This window comes from Homarus americanus, unplaced genomic scaffold (genome assembly GCF_018991925.1).
Source record: "Homarus americanus isolate GMGI-L3 unplaced genomic scaffold, GMGI_Hamer_2.0 scaffold48406, whole genome shotgun sequence".
Taxonomy (NCBI): Eukaryota; Metazoa; Arthropoda; class Malacostraca; order Decapoda; family Nephropidae; genus Homarus; species Homarus americanus.
In genome coordinates this window covers 4,366,507-4,385,864 of record NW_024753828.1, presented here as the reverse complement: position 1 = coordinate 4,385,864, position 19,358 = coordinate 4,366,507, and the positions used below count along the sequence as shown (strand labels likewise).

The following is a 19,358-nucleotide window of genomic DNA, read 5'->3' as shown; positions in this document are numbered from 1 at the left end:
CTAGTAGATGGTGACGACACAACACGACAAAGGCTTACTAGTAGATGGTGACGACACAACACGACAAAGGCTTACTAGTAGATGGTGACAACAACAGAACACGACAAAGGCTTACTAGTAGATGGTGACAACAACAGAACACGACAAAGGCTTACTAGTAGATGGTGACGACAACAGAACACGACAAAGGCTTACTAGAAGATGGTGACGACACAACACGACAAAGGCTTACTAGTAGATGGTGACGACACAACACGACAAAGGCTTACTATCTAAACCACTCGTTATATTCCTCCCTCTAAAATCACCATTTCCACCAGTTACTATAAAACATAAAGAATAATATCAATATAGTTATAGTGAACAATAATTGAACAGTTACCAGAAATATGAACACAAGGGAAGGCATTATTGATTTATCAGTCTGATCTGATAACTGGGATGTGTTCCAGGTGGGTTAACGGGTTTTCCTGTTGGTGTGTGTTCAAGTGTTTAGGCAGTGAGGCGATATGACACATCCTCTTGAGGTGTGCTGTTGAGAGCCCTTGAAGAGTGATAGTGAAGTCTCGTGATTGTATAACCTCGACAATGCTCGCTGACCTGAGGAATGTAGTGTCCTACTAACATTCAAATTATATATTCCAACAGCAAGGGAGAACCAGGAGACAGAGTACAGGCACTTGATTCAATAATATGGTGTTTGGGTGGGAGTGGAAGCCCAAACACCAAGCTCCTGCGTGGGATGGCTGCCAGACGTCATAAAAAGGAAACTCCAGAGCATCGAGTTAATTCTTGCAGCACCTCAGCATAGCCTCTCACCTCAGCATAGCCTCTCACCTCAGCATAGCCTCTCACCTCAGCATAGCCTCTCACCTCAGCATAGATCGAGGAAATCTTTGAATTGTATTATATAACCTTATATGTAAATAACAATATAAAAACATTTGACGTACATAGGGACAGTGATCTCAATTGTTCCCGTGGGGCCGTTGAGGTGAGAGGGGGTACATGTGAGTGTTTGTTTACAACCTCCGCCTCAGAGAAGAAAACTGTTCCCGGAAAAGTGGTGATTATTTTCCCTTAAGTCTGGGTAACTTTTGTCTCCTACCATTTTTTTTATGCATCTTTATTTTGATTCCTTTTTTAATATATTGGCTAATGGTTCCCAAGTCATGTACAGCAACTTATACGGCGCCAGCAGCACCCTTAATACCTACTTTCACTGAGTCGAAAATTAGTTAAAGATATAATACAATAAACCCCCGAATTGCCTTTACTTGGTGTGTGTGAGGGAGGTGCACACGTGTGGCGCCTTCACAAGTGTGTATAGACAAGATATGATAGCCAGGGTATTGCTGGTGACAGAAGCACAGTGAGGTTACTGTCTTTTTTTTTCCAAGTAGCCTTCACTGACATTCGATTCCCTTATCTGAACCACCAATGACATGGCACCTCACATGGTAGCCACCAATAGCGAGCTGCCCATAACTCACAAGTCACATGACTCAAGAGAGGAATAAGAACAATCATTCCACCTTTGTGTACTTGACATTGTTTCACCCAAATGACCAACACCTAAAAATAAATCAGGAGGTCACACCACCATGGTGTGACGAGTAGTTACTATTTATAAATATCATTATAGAATTCTGAGAAGTATTAACACATGTTTCACTTGACTTGTTGAATGACGAGTTTAATAGTTATAACCTTCATCGATGATCTCCGTGGTCTAGTTATCCCCATCATAAACAGTAATTAACCTGAGTAATCTGACTCAGATAATACGTTAAACATAAAATAAATCTTAAAAGCATAAAGTTACATTTATCAAAGGCCGCCATTATGTGTCAAATTTCTACCAGCAAAAGAGGTGTTATACCGCGTCTGTTTCTGACACCACCATTTAAATAATAAACGTATATTAGTGGCTCTCCTACAGCAGTTGAGCTAGACGCCCACACTCCTATACAGCTGTTGGGTGTTTACACGCCTGGGTCACTCTGGAAACTAAATATTGTAAACAGTTCCTTGATAAGAAAAACTAGAATTTTGTTAATAATATAACCCTTCTGAACAGACTATCCTTCTCAAAATGACATTTAGGTATAATATAAATTTACATGAATACTAAATCTCTGAAAGAAGATTTATGAGTCTTTAAAATTTACCTGCAAGGTAGCGAGGGTGTTAATGTTTTATGGGACGACAGTGTAAGCTGTCACATACCCTCACGTTTGTCTACTGTTCCTTGCTGTGTGTGTGTGCGTGTGTGTGTGTGTGTGTGTGTGTGTAGGATTGAAATTTTAACCCCCCATTTATTTCATGAGTATCCCTCGATTTTTCCCTCCACCATATCTTGGGACGCCCAGGATTAGGTCGCAGAAAACTGGTGGTTCATCATTCACCTTAAACCACCTTAGCTTACATCATGCAGTAAATCTAAAGTTGTTCTCCAGTGTTAGATCTGTCTCATCAGACTGGACTTCGCCATCTTTGTTTTTAAGATCCAAACTCTCCTCCCCATATAAAGTTTGAGCGTCAGTTTGATCTGATGGCTGTTACCTTGACGTTCCTTAGTAGGTCTCGTTCCTTAGTAGGTCTCGTTCCTTTAGACAAGAAAGCATAAATTATAGATCCTGATGTATACTTTCTATTAGTTTCCATTGCGTCATCCTACTCAAAATAAATTTCTTGGTACTAAAAAATCTACCTGCTTGAAATTTCTTCCTTTAACAAGTTTTCTAAACATCATCAATTGCTACTCGGGAATATTTTCTTTGGGAGTAAGCTTTCTAAAAACGTCTCAATATACATTAAGCATCATCTGGAGTTTTCTTCTTTATTGGCAAAGTGTCGGTGGCTTTATCTCTACCAAATTCAAAAGTGCCATCGTCAGCACTTGGCCACTTTACTAAGAGCAACTTAAGGGAGAATTCTAAAAATACTTTTCTGGCATTAAGAAGCTGCATTATAATGAAAGTTAAGTAAAAAGTCAGTCAAGGCTCAGTGCTTTCTTCAACACAGTTATATCTTTTAAGAATTTATAATCAGTGTTGTTGTAAGTAACGATAAAGTTACTGGGAATGTAATATCACATCGGAATGAAGGAGATATCACTGATTAATTGATTACTGAAAATGGTGAAAAATATGGGTTTGGAGTCACTGCTGTATAAACTAAATTAACGGTTGCTTCTAAATTTAAAAACAACAAAAATCTAAAGTATTATGGTGGACGTCAGGGAGCGTAAACGGTGGAAATATTTGTCTATAGGTTTTAAAGGATGAATGTTAAATATCACACGTTTTCAGTTGTGGAGAATGTGGCGCCATGAACTGTGATAAAACCACGTGTGTGTGTAGCCCTCGTCTACATCACTCCACTATTCCCGGGTCTTATGAAGGGTGCACATGTAGTCCATACCGAGCAGTCCCGTTTATGCCCAACCCCCATCGCTCATATATCCACCCAACCTATGTTTGAAGCTATCCAGCGTATTCGAGTTAATGGTGATGTTTGGTAACTTGTTCCATTCATCCACTACTCTATTTCCAAACCAATGTTTACCTAACTCGCGCCTAAATCTAAATTTGTCTCCTTTAAAACCATTGATACGAGTTCGCTCCTGGTTAGATAGTTTGAGTGAGTACCTTTCTTATATCACTTTGTTTAGCCCTGACTTCTATTTATACACCTCGATCATATCACCCCTCACTCTACGTCTCTCAAGGGAGTGCAAATTAAGATACTTTAACCTATCTCTGTACTCAAGGTTCCTAATGCCCGGGATTAGTCTTGTCATTCTCTTCTGAATTAGCAAACTTACTTATTTTGCTGTCTACGCCTATATCTATGTCGTTTATGTATAAAATAAACATTAATGGTCCAAGCAGTGAGCCTTGGGGTACTTCACTAGTGACATTACCTTAATTGGATTTAGTGCCATTAATGCTCACTCGTTGTTTCCTGTCCTGTAACCACGCCCTAATCCATTTTAGAATATCTCCTCCAATGCCAGGAGCCTCTACTTTTCGTATTAGTCTTTCGTGGGGGGACTCTGTCGAAGGCTTTGCTAAAGTCGAAATATACAACATCATAATCGTGCCCATCTTCCACTGTGCCCCATATTTCGGTTATTATTCATTTGCGACGGAAATGCCATAAAAGAAAATGTCATCTAATTTGACGAGTTAGACTTCTACCCCGAAAACTTCAGTTCGTTGTCAACACCCATGTTCTCTTTACATTTAAGTTTGTTAATGGGACATGTGATACATCTCTTTGCTGTTAGTATAACCTGGCTGCATTATCTTTCCTTGTGTAACGTAGAATCTAAGTAACCAGTCATTTGATCACAACTGAATCCAAAAGAGGTCTTCCTATAGCTTCACTGTCCATTCGGTTCTTAATTTCCCTGAATAGCTTAACGTCGTCTGCAAACATATATAGGGGAGAAGATATCGATTGTTTTTTGTTTTTATTTTACTTGTGTTTGTTGATCTAGTGTTGAAGCAAGTTTGCGGATGACACCAAAATAGGGCGGCAAATTAATTCAGGGCAGGATGCTAATGCATTATAGGAGGATCTAAATAAACTGCAGGGGTGGTCTGAAAAATGGCAAATGAAATTCAACACCAGCAAGTGCAGCGTACTTAATATTGGAAGAATAAATACTTATAATGTATACAGCCTTAACAACACCAACCTAGAGAAGTCGACTTGTGAAAGAGACCTAGGGGTACTTGTAAGCCCGGACCTACGGCCTAGAAAACAGTGCGTTAATGTTCGAAATAAGGCAAACAGAGTATTGGGTTTTATATCTAGAAGTGTAAGTAACAAGAGTGCAGAGGTCTTATTGCAACTATATCTTGCGCTAGTCAGGCCGCACCTCGATTATGCGGTTCAGTTCTGGTGCCCCTATTATAGAATGGATATAAATTCACTAGAGTCGGTGCAGCGAAGAATGACAAAAATGATTCCGGGACTTAGAAACCTTCCATATCAGGATAGGTTAAAGAAACTTAACTTGCATTCCCTAGAAAGACGAAGAGTGCGGGGAGATATGATAGAAGTATTTAAGTGGGTGAAATGAATCAATAAAGGGGATATAGATAAAGTTCTTATAATATCCGAGCAGGATAGGACTCGGAGCAACGAATTCAAGTTGGATAAGTTTAGGTTTAGGAGGGAGATAGGAAGGAACTGGTTCACAAATAGGGTGGTGGACGAGTGGAACAAGCTTAGCAACTTTGTAGTAAGTGCGGGAACGCTGGAAAGTTTCAAAAGGAGGCTAGATAGATTCATGGATGATAGAGAGTGGTAGTAACTCTCGACAGGAGCTGCCATGCACAGGCCAACCGGCCTATTGCAGACTCCTTATTTTCTTATGTTCTTATGTTGAAGAGGATTTGTATGCCCATTAATACACTTACTGAGCGGCTAAGTTATGATCGATAAGTGATCCACCTAGTTGATGAGAGATAAGGAGTTTGTCTTATATCAGGGAGTTCCATCCTGAAGAGCTTGCCCTCAGGTCCTTCAAGTTATCAAACGTCTTATCTTGTTTACGTGCAACTGACCCCATTGTCGTTATTGTAGCCTTGGTAACTAAACTATCCTATCTACACGGATGTTGTTGTGGCCGCAGACGGGTTTTCCAATTACGTCATTGAACAAGGAAATTTCCACTGATCCAAAACATATGTAACAATAGCTAAAACAACTATCTGTGCAGGTGGGGTTGATATGCTCCGAGACTTTACGGGTGACTAGTGACAGCCCTCATATGCCAAAGTTTATCATCCATTGCCTCATATTGTTTCCCACAAAGTATGCACAGATATTTGCTTTAGCTACTGTACACTCCCCTTCACTAGTGCGTTTACAGGGGCTCGTCATATAAAAATTCCACAAATCATTATCTTTGAGATATTTGTTTTAATATTGTTTTAATATGAGTCCACAGTATGTTTGTTATTGCTAGTTTCCTTCTGTCAAATGTAAACACGCACAGGGCTGCCACACTGTATTTGCTCGAAACAAGGCTAATAAAGTACTTGGGTTCATACAGAGGAGTGTTAGTTACAAGACTAGCGAGGTTATCCTAAAACTATATCTTGCGCTTGTCAGACCTCACTTGGATTATGCAGTTCAGTTCTGGTCACCTTACTACAGAATGGATGTAGAATCCCTAGAAGGAATTCAGGGGAGAATGACAAGACTAATCCCGGGCATTAGGAACCTTGAGACGTAGAGTGAGGGGCGATGGGCGATATGATCAAGGTGTATAAATGGCAGTCAGGGCTAAACAAAGGTGACATAACAAAGGTACTCAAACTATCCAACTAGGAGCGAACTCGTAGCAATAGTTTTAAATTAGACAAATTTAGATTTAGGTGCGAAATAGGTAAACATTGGTTTGTAAATAGAGTAGTGAATGAGTGGAACAAGTTACCAAACATCATCATTAACTCGAATACGATGGACAGCTTCAAACATAGGTTGATATGAGAGACAGGGGTTGGTTGTAAACGGGATTGCCCAGTATGGGCCAATAGGCCCGCTGGTTGTTTCCTCCTTTCTTATGTTGTTAAGAATGTAAGTTATTTTTCATCTTACTCCTACACATGGGTCGGTCTTCGTCCACGTTAACGTGTCGACCGTGACGTCACGGCTTAAGTGCGCAAGTCAGATCGGGTCACAGCCAACAATATTTAAGTATTATAGCAGCCAATCAAATTCGAACTGCATCTTGGGTGGGAGCAGGTTTATCACGTCATCGTGTCACGTGATTGCGACGTTGGTTGTTCACTTGAAATAATGCCTTCAGTTAGGTGAGGTTAGGTTTGTTTGGTTCGGTTAGGTTAGATTTGTTTGGTTAGGTTAGGTTAGGTCTCAAAATTATTCTGGAGATGAAGCTTACGTTTTCCCGACGGTTTTTGATGAGTTTTATTCGATTTTGATTATTGATTTTCGTCGGAAATCATTCGTTTTGGCTGTGTGTGTGGCGGGGGGGGGGGGAGGTTATCTCAAAAACGAGTGATTTCCGACGAAAATCAATAATCAAAATCGAATAAAACTCATCAAAAACCGTCGGGAAAACGTAAGCTTCATCTTCAGAAGGATTATGGTCCAAAACTTAACCGTTACCGTTTTCAGATAATTACGAGACGGTGAATCAGGTTTATGGTAGAATTTATACAATATAATACACATACCTAGATGGTCCGTCCTTCAAAATGATCTTTCTTGGCCCTTCTAGGAGTACTGTCATTCTGTTTAGTCCCCGAGATGTATACAAGACTTCCAGTTGATTGAGAAGGTTCAAAAGAGGGCCGCCAAAGTTCCAAACTGGTTACTGCACTAGAGGTCAAAGTCTCAAGTAAAACAAAAAACAAAACAAAATTCATAAGGTAGTAGAAAATTTACTGAGTTAATTTATCTTGAGTAGGCGGCGTCACACTAGCAATTAATGATTTTTTTTCATGCGTTGTCATCTTTCCACGTTTCCTCCTAATGAACTTGCGTCAATTTCTGTTGTTAAATCAAGATCCATAGTCGAAAAAGTGGATAAATATATATATAATAAAATATCGAACCACGTAAAATAATTCAATTTAATATTAAAGTTATTTAGTACCACATTTTAATAAATTTCTTAGGAGTAAATTTTTTTGGGGGTGTTAATATTCCAAAATACATCTGTTTTTTTACATTAGGAGCACATGTGTTTACAAGTGACACCAAAGATAGTAGTGTCTTTAGTGGCAGGACGCGCTCAGAAAAATGAGTCCTTCAGAAAATTGACGCAAAAAGTGCTTGGGTGACGCCGCCTTAACAGAGGAAATGACCGCCCGACCAGATGGAATGTCAACCACTACAGTAGCTAAGGGGATAATGTAAGGTAAGGGTTTCTATTATATTCCTACACTTAATTTTTTCCCTCATGTTTTTTTGTTTGTGTTGTATTAGAATTTTCCATTGGATGCACAAAAATGTTTACTTGTCATTGTTCCTATATTCTTTAAAACTACTCTTGTATCCTTCCACTCTTGCTGACTAAAGTTTTTTGTGTTTGTTTCATTACTACAAACGGCTGGGCATTTTGTTTTTAAGATCTGAGAGACAGCATGAAGGCTGCTCAAATTGTATTTTATAAAAAAATAATGTAGTATCTTAGGTGAAGTTGGCGCTTCAACAACTAAGGGCTTTAAGCGCGTTACAGGGTTAGTAAATACACTATTCCAAAGTTATTAAAAAAAAATTGAGATAAAATTCTTTTCTTCAGAAAGTAAACATGGCTGACCGAGGCAGCTCCTCCGGGATACAAAAACGTAAAATATAGTAAAAGTTAAATTACGTAAAACTCATTGCCCCTGTATATTTTGATAGTTTTTCGGGGTAGAAAGCTTTCATATTAATGGGGATATGTCCTAAAGTTGTTACTAAGGGCGGACCACTCTCGAAAGGTATTATCAAACAACATAGTTAGAAAATATTTTAGTTTACTGTACAAAATTGCATTATTTTTAATTTAACCCCTTGAGTTTCTGTGCTAATTAATATCGTCTGACGTTATCCCCCCCCTCTCAAAGCCTGGTGCTAGCCAATTAAAATATTCAAAGTCCACTAGTGAAGGTGTTAGTGAAGATAGTTCATTAATTCCTGAAATTACTTTATTTTGGTCATTGACATTTCGACTTGGTGATTAAGACGTGTTTAATATAACTAATATTAATGCGTTACATAGTACCTTAGCCTCTGAGATGGGGTAGAAGATGAAGTTTGGTGTCCCTGTACAAGGAAAATGGAACATAGAGGGAAATTAAAAATATGGCTCAGCGACAGACTTTCTTTAGTCTGTCTTAACTTCCTAAAATATTTACGTTTTCTGTGGCACATAAAGGCTGGTGGAAGAAAACAGATTAAATGGGTAACTGTTCTCATTTTAATTTCAATCACAATTTCTTCATGGTGTAATTTGTTGGTCTCTAGAAGCTTGGCTAACACTAAGAAGACTGCATGACCCAAGTCATGTTGAGAAAATAATGCGAGCATATATTTTGAGGACAAAGGCTAAAGGCTGTGGACTTTGTCTTATATTTATTAAATACTATAAGTAGGAAACTAAATTCATGTACAGAAGTATACATACCAGACAATGTGTCCACCGTCTGTATTTTCGAAAATCAAACTAATATTATAAGATAACAAAAACTTGTATTAACATATGTGTCCACTGAAATTTGTGCTTCCTTATTGTGAAATTTGATTTTACTAAACATTTTATACTGTAGACTGACAGTCTGGAACATATTCAGTTAAACACACACACCGGCTAACGAGCCGATCAGTGGCTGGCGTAGTCGTAGGTGTAGTACATCAGGAGCGCCTCTTCGTGTCGGAGCAGGTGTAACTCACCAAATTCTTAACACATGTGTCGCACATCACCTCACAGCACCACCTGAACTGACAGTTACAGGAAACGGTGATGGAAGTGACGGTCACCATGACCTGCCGCCCACACTCCCGACACAACTTGCGGCAGGACTTCCTTTGCTCGCGCGGCACGCCCTCACCCTGCGTCTTCGAGCACTCTCGTCCGCCAGTCCCTGTCCAACCTGAGGGAGGAAGGGCATTAGTCCTGAACTAGATATCGTGTTGGATCTTGAGTTGCTCCTCTCGAGTACTGGTACCTAAGGTCACTGTAATAAGGCCTATGGAAGCAAATGTAATAAGTCAGAAGGAATATGTTAAGACAAATGAACTACCAATAATAGGAAAGACAGAAAAAGAGAACGATATATAGTTATCCATGATGTAGTAAGACTCACCAGCGGTCTGGTTGACCTGGCAGTAGTTAGGTGAAGGAGTCAGGTAAACAAGTCGGCGCGGGTTCACGGTGGGGATAGCGGTGCCCTCGTCCAGGGGCGGGGCCACCGCGTCGTTTGTGGTCATCGCCAGAGTGTTACTGTTCTTTAGCTTGATAGCGCGCCGGTACTGATTCTTTAATGCTCTACCCACACTTGTGAATGCTCCCAGACGGAGCCAGCAGGTTTGGATGGCGCACGAGCCTGACACTCCATGACACTTGCACACTTTACGTGTAGCGCGGTTCACGCCCTTGAGGAAGACAACACCAAATTAGAACCACTTTAGCAAGCATAACAATTCATAAACTACAACTGACCCGTTCCGTGGGAAACGTAGTGTAATAATGAAGAGGAACACCAGGGAAACGCTTCCAAACAGCATATATTCCTTTAGAGCAGAGCTTAAAGTTACCAAGTTCTGAAGATCGGACATTTTAAAAATAGTTGTTGTTATATATTTTTTCTATCCAAGTAGTGCATCACACTGCTTGGTTTAGTAATGAACCTACCATTCTCCCGGCCTGGTTATTATGAAGGCTGACCAGGCCCTGGGCGTCTTGGCCTGCTTCTCTGGTATCCAAGAGCTTTTTTGTCATCTGTAAGGCACTTCGAACATCGTCAAAGCAGCCGTGCCGCTTCCAGGCTTGGTTGGTATCTGGTGTATCCTGGGCGCAGGAGCAGTCGGCCAGGTGTCCCCGAGAGCAGTTCCTGGTGATGGTGAAGGTTACCCCCGCAGCTCTGATGGCCTGCACGAAGGCATCTTCTCTCGTCACTAGCTTGGCCGCGGGTCTTTAAAAAAAAAAAAAAAGATGTACATAACAAGACGACCCTCACGAAGACTGTAGGTGTAGGACAAGTGTACTCTAGCATTGTTAACATAATTCCATTATAACCAACAATTTCCACAACAGCTTAAAATAATTAAAAAACACGACAACACTTACACGTTGGTGAAGGCTGTTGTTGGGCAGGGCCACCGCTCCCACCTGAACTGCGTCTGACACTCGACCACTGCCAACTGTACCCCTGCCATGATGCTCTCCGTAAGGGCCAGATCCGCCTGCAATACCATCACACACATAGAGGAGGGAAGGTATGGTAGTACTGTACCACCTACCATTAACTCTTATGGTAGAAATAGAGAGTGATCTTGGTTTGGTCCTCATGGTGTCCTTCGATTTTTTTTTTTACCGCCTAATTTTACACAGGATGACCATATATATTAAACGACTTTGACGAGAGGCGATCAAAACTCTGTCGTAGAACATGGACGCCTTAGGATCACCTGCCAACACTCATCAAAATTACAGGAAGAATTTTTTTTGACGCATTACTAAAAATTATAACAAGTATTGTAATAGTTAATCTGAAAAAAAAACAACAATGAAAACATAAATACAACAAAATAGATCATTTATGAAACAAATACCAAATAAAAAGCTGCCAACTATAAAATAATAAAAAATCGATAGCATTTCAAAATAAGATAATTAATTGTAAATATTTTATTGTTGATGACTTTAATAATCATTGTGTATAATACTCACTTTAGCACCTGTAACATCACCGTATTCCTTTTAAATTCTTTAATACCCATACGAAATGTTGTAAATATTGTAGCATTGTTAAATTTTGCAGATCACCTGAAGAGTCGTCACCCCAGAGTAGGCCGGGGTGACTGTTCTTCAAGTGGGGTCAGGTTAGGTTACGTTAGGGTGTATTGATTGTGGGCGGGGTGATGATTCTTCAGGTGATCCAATTTTTCATTATATTAGAATGAGTAACAACACAACAAAACAATATAAATCAAGACGACCATTATTTTAACCTGCTAAAAACTTGAGTTATTTGTGGTGTAGTTATTTTCACCAGAAGCTGCCAAACATTGTGATGTAAACAAGTTGATTGATTCACAGGTCTTACAGCAATGACACAAGGAACACGTGATTCAGTAAGTGCACTAAGACGACAAGAAAGGTTAAAGCATCATTGTAACCTAACCCAAGGGAATAGAGTAAACTTTGGCCTCAGAGGTCGAAGGAGGTCAAGTAAGCTACCAGTTGTTATTTAGTTGTAATGAGTGAATGTAACCTTTTGCCATCCAGTAACTAAGGCAGTTATTCTCAGGGGTGTGTCGCGTCATACCTGAGTTATAGATAATTACCTTATTTCTTTACTTACTACAAACTACAGCACAATACAGACGCAGCTCCAGTTCAGCTCAAGGGTCATGCCTGTAACATGTCATAGCGCACCCAGGTTAGGTTATATTAATGCCCCCAAGCTAGGAAATACCACTACCACAACGACACACACACCCCACTTTCACTACCGAACCCATTCAGCGCCAGGTAGGTCAGGTCAGTCACCATTAACACATCACGACAGGTCAACAGTTGGAGCCCAGAAACCAATTTGGATCTTAAGTATCTCAAATGGGGAGACCGGAGGGAGGGGTCTCATCTCTCCTCCAGCTTAACCACTTACCCCCGAGTTAGTGGAGTAACACGTGGTCTTAAAGTGGTCCACATAACCACTTGCCCCGTATTAGGTGGGTGAAGCCGATCAGAATGCATGGTAGTATTTTCATGGTTGAATAATGTTGAAACATCTTGGTCCTACACACACCTGTTATGAAACTATGCGACGAAGGTGACACGAATCTCAGCTCTGGGATAAGAACATAAGAAAATAAGGAGTCTGCAATAGGCCGGTTGGCCTGTGCATGGCAGCTCCTGTCGAGAGTTACTACCACTCTCTATCATCCATGAATCTATCTAGCCTCCTTTTAAAACTCTCCGGCGTTCCCGCACTTACTACAAAGTTGCTAAGCTTGTTCCACTCGTCCACCTCCCTATTTGTGAACCAGTTCCTTCCTATCTCCCTCCTAAACCTAAACTTATCCAACTTAAATCCGTTGCTACGAGTCCTATCCTGCTCGGATATTATAAGAACTTTATCTATATCGCCTTTATTGATTCCTTTCACCCACTTAAATACTTCTATCAGCTCTGGGATAACACCACTATACCCATGTGACGGGACAAACACGCTGCCAATAGGAGTTTTTGGTCTGCACACGCACAACACGATCACGACACAGCCTGCACACACACATGTAAGTTAAATATACGAGATACATCATACACAGCCATACAAAAAGTAGTAAATATCAGTTTGATGACGTGTAGATGCAGTGTCGCTTAAGCAGTGTTGCATTACAGAGGAAGGGTCTTACCTCTGGACCAGTCCTCGCCACGGTGTTGCCTCGCCTGTAACACAAAGAAATTTTAGCGTATCAGGCCGACCAACACAACACCCAACACTAGTATAGCCTTGTGTCTGGTGTGTCAATCACTAGTAAACACCACACTAGTAAAACAACACACCACCACACACTATTAAAACACCACACTACCACCAACACCACCACACACTATTAAGACACCACACTACCACCACCACCACACTATTAAAACACCACACTACCACCACTACCACACACTATTAAAACACACTTCCACCACCACACACTATTAAAACACCACACTTCCACCACCACACACTAGTAAAAAACCACACTACACTGCCACCACCACCACACACTATTAAAACACCACACTACCACACACTATTAAAGCACCACACCACCATACTATACCACACACTACTGAAACACATCACACTTACCGGGAACACCACACGCCAGTAACACACCACACTATTACAACCACAGGTTTCCATTTGCTACTTTCCATCTGTGTTTTTGTAAATGATGATCACAGTATCTGACCACAGACAACCTCACACCACCTCCTACCAACACAATGTGACCTGTTTTGCCCTCCCACAGACCACTTAATACGGCTTAATATGACCCGTTGACCCAGCCAATCAGAGCGTGGGTGTTAGCTACCTGAGTGACGTCACTTATTTCTTTGGTGCTGAAACTGTAGGTAGGGTTTGTTTTACGCTCTTATCCTGTGTAAAGTACGTATGACGTGGGGACTGCTATCAGGATATTGTTCAACCAATCAGAGTACCGTCTCGGGCTGTTTTAACCAATCATCTAAGGTTTTGTATGTCTCCGGGGTCCCAGTTTTTAATTTTATTCATCCATCCCAGTATCTGCCTTCCCCTAGCTCTCCAATACCCTCAACTTTTACAATTAATATTCCTGCTATTATCTTCCTCATTCCTAATTATATAACCAAAATAACTAATCTTCCCTTTTCTGTAAATTTCAAGTATTTCTGTGGTACATTCATTAAACTTTACGATGTCTTTTTCCTTCTTTAAATCTGTTTTTTTTTTCTAAGACTTCATCCATAAACCAAGCTCTCCTGCTCTCTGGTCTACAAGAACGCCAACACCTCTCTCATGCTATTTGAATCTATCTTACTTCCTCATAATCCCAGCATATCCCACTGCCATCTTTTCATTTCCCTACAAATATTTACAAACTTATTTTCCTATTTTGATTTTGTGGTTATTTATTCTAAAGTTACCTGTAGTTATGTTTAATGTCCAAGAGTTTGTTTTGCTCGGATAGTATCTGCTAGCTCTCAGTGACGGAACTAAAAAAAATGCCACGAAAAAAAATACAGTAAATTTGGCTAGAATCCTGAAAATTATGTAAATGGTACCCACCCGGCTGGAAATTATGTATATATCTTAAAAACCAAATGTATTCAGGCCAAATATTAAGGGTACACTTAGTTCTTGTGGGTTAGGTTAGGTTAGGTTACCCCAATTTAAAACATTACTGAGTAGCTGTATAGTGAATTATATTGTCAATATTTGTGATGCAATTCATATACAATTTCCTGACAGTATAATAATTTTCTCTGTGTCTATAGCACCATTAACGAAACACCAACACAGAAACAATTTTGATCTATTTTACCTAACAATTTCTATCTTCCTCATAGGTCTTTCTACTATTAAGGTGATGAAGTTTGTTGAGTGGAAAATAATAATTGGAATATCATTATCTCATTATCAGTGGACTAGTGTTATAATATTCACTTTTACAAATAGTTTGGCCTGTACAGTCAACGGATAAGCCACTGAAATGCGCCTCTACCCATCATAAGAAAAATACTTAAAGATGAGACAAATATTATCCTAATCTTGAGTAGTATTGATATGGTAATACAGATTGCTTCAAAACTCCCTGATCTTTATATTTTGTTCCTTTAATTTATGGGTTTCATGACCATTTTGCTCTACACAACATAATATTTCAGCCTAGTGTACAGGGAGCTGGCCAAGTTTACTCCAACCAAAGCTAAATACACTGACCACTACATAACAAAATATAAAAACCTATGAAATTAAATTGAATGAGAAGCATTTTTAATCATCATGTAAAGAAAATTGTAGACTATTTAATTATTTTTTTGCAATGCTCTATTATGTTGCTTAGTTGTGAATTAACTATCAAATATACATTTATTCACTCAATGGGGGAAACCTTCGCTCGTAAAGCAATACTTATCATTTAGTGTATCGTGCGTGAGCTGAGATTGTTGTTCTGGTTTACAGTGTGTGTGTGTGTGTGTGTGTGTGTGTGTGTGTGTGTGTGTGTGTGTGTGTGTGTGTGTGTGTGTTTAAAACGTTCTCATTTCCAATCCTAGAACTTATATAAACAGTTATAAATAATTAGCACTACACACTCTTATACTGTGAAGGGTCTGTGAAGGAGTATAATAATAATAATAATAATAATTAACGGTTTATTGAAAGTTCTGCAGCCCGAAGGCTGAAATATACATTGGACATAAATGACTTATTACATACACTGGTGGTTTAACAAAGCCTTATTAGAGAGGTAAAGGAACATACAGTAAACAGATTAATGTAGGTGTTGAACAGCAAAACGTAGTGTAGTAACTCCCTCCCGACGGTGTTAGGAGGGACTCACGTGGTGTAGTAGTTCCTCACAGATGGTGTTATGAGGGCTCACGTGGTGTAGTACCCTCACAGATGTGTTATGAGGGGCCTCACGTGGTGTAGTAATTCCCACAGATGGTGTTATGAGGGGCCTCACGTGGTGTAGTAATTCCCCAGATGGTGTTATGAGGGGCCTCACGTGGTGTAGTAATTCCCACAGATGGTGTTATGAGGGCCGCGGTAGTAATTCCTCACAGATGGTGTTATGAGGGCCTCGTGTGTAGTAATTCCCCACAGATGGTGTTATATGGTGAGGTGTGGTTCCGGATGACACTGTGTAGGTGGATGACACTATGTAGGTGGATGACACTGTGTGGGTGACACGGTTCGGGGGGTGATAACACTGTGGAGGTGGATGTTTATGAGGTGGATGACACTGTGGAGGTGGATAGCACTGTGTGGGTGGATGACACGGTTCGGGGGTGGATAACACTGTGGAGGTGGATGTTTATGAGGTGGATGACACTGTGGAGGTGGATAGCACTGTGTGGGTGGATGACACTGTGAGGGGATGGATGACACTGTGGGGTGGGATGACACTGTGTTGGGGTGGATGACACTGTGTGGGGTGGGATGAGACTGTGTTGGGGTGGATGACACATGGTAACAGTATTGGGGTGATGACACGTTGGGGTGGATGGCACAGTAAGGATATAGAATCATTGACGGTGGCACTATAGAGGAGTGTTGTGTGGCACTAGAGGTTGTAGGTGGCACTATAGAGGAGTGTTGTAGGTGGCACTATGGAGGAGTGTTGTAGGTGGCACTATAGAGGAGTGTTGTAGGTGGCACTATAGAGGAGTGTTGTAGGTGGCACTATGGAGGAGGTAGGGTGGCACTATAGAGGAGTGTTGTAGGTGGCACTATAGAGGAGGTTGTAGGTGGCACTATAGGAGGAGTGTTGAGGTGGCACTATGGAGGAGGTTGTAGGTGGCACTATAGAGGAGGTTGTAGGTGGCACTATAGGAGAGTAAGTAGGTGGCACTATAGGGAGTGTTGTAGGTGGCACTATAGAGGAGTGTTAGGGGCACTATAGAGGAGTTGTAGGTGGCACTATAGAGGAGGTTGTAGGTGGCACTATAGAGGAGTGTTGTAGGCACTATAGAGGAGGTTGTAGGTGGCACTATAGAGGAGTGTTGTAGGTGGACTATGGAGTATGGCACTATAGAGGAGTGTTGTAGGTGGCACTATAGAGGGAGGTTGTAGGTGGCACTATAGAGGAGTATTGTAGGTGGCACTATAGAGGAGGTTGTAGGTGGCACTAGAGAGGAGTGTTGTAGGTGGCACTATAGAGGAGGTTGTAGGTGGCACTATAGAGGAGTGTTGTAGGTGGCACTATAGAGGAGTTGTAGGTGTAATTATAGAGAAGTGTTGTAGGTGGCACTATAGAGGAGTGTTGTAGGTGGCACTATAGAGGAGTGTTGTAGGTGGCACTATAGAGGAGGTTGTAGGTGGCACTATAGAGGAGTGTTGTAGGTGGCACTATAGAGAAGTGTTGTAGGTGGCACTATAGAGGAGGTTGTAGGTGGCACTATAGAGGAGGTTGTAGGTGGCACTATAGAGGAGTGTTGTGGGGTGGCACATAGAGGAGGTGTAGGTGGCACTATAGAGGAGGTTGTAGTGCACTATAGAGGAGTATTGTAGGTGGCACTATAGAGGAGTGTTGTAGGTGGCACTATGAGGAGTATTGTAGGTGGCACTATAGAGAAGTGTTGTAGGTGCCTAGAGGAGTGTTGTAGGTGGCACTATAGAGGAGGTTGTAGTGGGCACTATAGAGAAGTGTTGTAGGTGGCACTATAGAGGAGGTTGTAGGTGGCACTATAGAGAAGTGTTGTAGGTGGCACTATAGAGGAGGTTGTAGGTGGCACTATAGAGGAGTATTGTAGGTGGCACTAAAGAGAAGTGGTAGGTGGCACTATAGAGGAGTGTTGTGGGTGGCACTATAGAGGAGTGTTGTAGGTGGCACTATAGAGAGTATTGTAGGTGGCACTATAGAGGAGTGTTGTAGGTGGCACTATAGAGAGTGTTGTAGGTGGTACTATAGAGGAGTATTGTAGGTGGCACTATAGAGGAGTGTTGTGGGTGGCACTATAGAGGAGTGTTGTAGGTGGCACTATAGAGGAGTATTGTAGGTGGCACTATAGAGGAGTGTTGTAGGTGGCACTATAGAGGAGTGTTGTAGGTGGCACTATAGAGGAGTATTGTAGGTGGCACTATAGAGGAGTGTTGTGGTGGCACTATAGAGGAGGGGTACTATTCATGGCATACGATATCATACTTTAGTTATAATGAGGACTGCGGGATGAGGTAGCCGTCCCGCCACGCCAGTGCTCTGGGAGTGTATTAGCCCGAGGGAGGGAGAGAGTACAGCCAGCGCCTATATGGAAGAGCGAAGAGAGCGGGGAGGTGGCGCTGAAGGAGAGGAACTGGTGGAGGGTGCCAGTGAGGCGTGGGGAGGGGGGGCAGTGGGGTGGGAGAGACGGGAAAGTGACGAGAATGGCATCGGGTGGAGGGTGGGGGTTATATGGTGGAGGGAGGTTTGGCGCCGGAAGCCCAAGCAGGAGTCAGAGAGGGGCGTTTGGGGGTGGGGGTGAGGGTGTGAGACGGCGGCGCCAGTATTGATCCAAGGAGGCGCTGGCACACGCTAGGGGGTAGGGAGGGAGATGGGGGGAGGGAGGTGAGGGAGGGAGAGGTGGGGGGTGGGGAGGTGGGGTGGCGCACACGACTCGACACAAGAAAGAAAGAATTTTATATGTACGGAAAGACGATAATGAAGTGCTGGGGCTAGAGATCATCCACACGCTCTACATCCACCACATCCACCACGATCATCCACAAGATCCACCACGACCGTCATCCACACTCTTCATCACTCCCGTTATCATCCGTACGCTTCACATCCACCACCACCATCCATCTACACGATCCAACACCACCATCCACACGCTCCACATCCACCACCACCACCATCCACACTCTTCACCACCACCACCAACATCCACACCTACCACCACCACCACCACCCCCCACCACCACCACCCCCACCTTTCACCACCAACATTCATATACTCCTCCTCTATTACCATTCACACTCCACCACTACCGCCAACACTCCACCACTACCGCCAACACTCCACCACTACGCCAACACTCCACCACTACCGCCAACACTCCACCACTACCGCCAACACTCCACCACTACCGCCAACACTCCACCACCACCACTGCCAACACTCCACCACCACCACCAGCACTCCACCACAACACTCCACCACCACCGCCAACACTCCACCACCACCACCAACACTCCACCACCACCAACACTCCACCACCACCAACACTCCACACCGCCAACACTCCACCACCAACACTCCACCACCACCACCACCAACACTCCACCACCACCAGTATTGTAATAATAACAGTATCTTAATATACATCATCATCATCATCATCATCATCATCATGTTATCGGTAATACACTATACATATTTCTTCACCTTTTTTTCATCGATACTGTACAAGATA

General features: G+C 42.0%; 1 protein-coding gene across 1 annotated transcript; it reads right to left on the bottom strand.

Moving 5' to 3' along the window:
• Positions 1–8,950: 8,950 nt before the first annotated feature.
• On the bottom strand, positions 8,951–14,309 carry LOC121855500 (protein Wnt-8b-like). Its single transcript, XM_042350474.1, has 6 exons — positions 14,278–14,309; positions 13,114–13,147; positions 10,820–10,935; positions 10,385–10,664; positions 9,837–10,125; positions 8,951–9,623 (listed from the first exon to the last, which is right to left on the bottom strand). Exons 1-6 carry the CDS (start codon positions 14,307–14,309, stop codon positions 9,385–9,387), a joined length of 990 nt encoding a protein of 329 aa, XP_042206408.1. The 3' UTR covers positions 8,951–9,384.
• Positions 14,310–19,358: the final 5,049 nt, after the last annotated feature.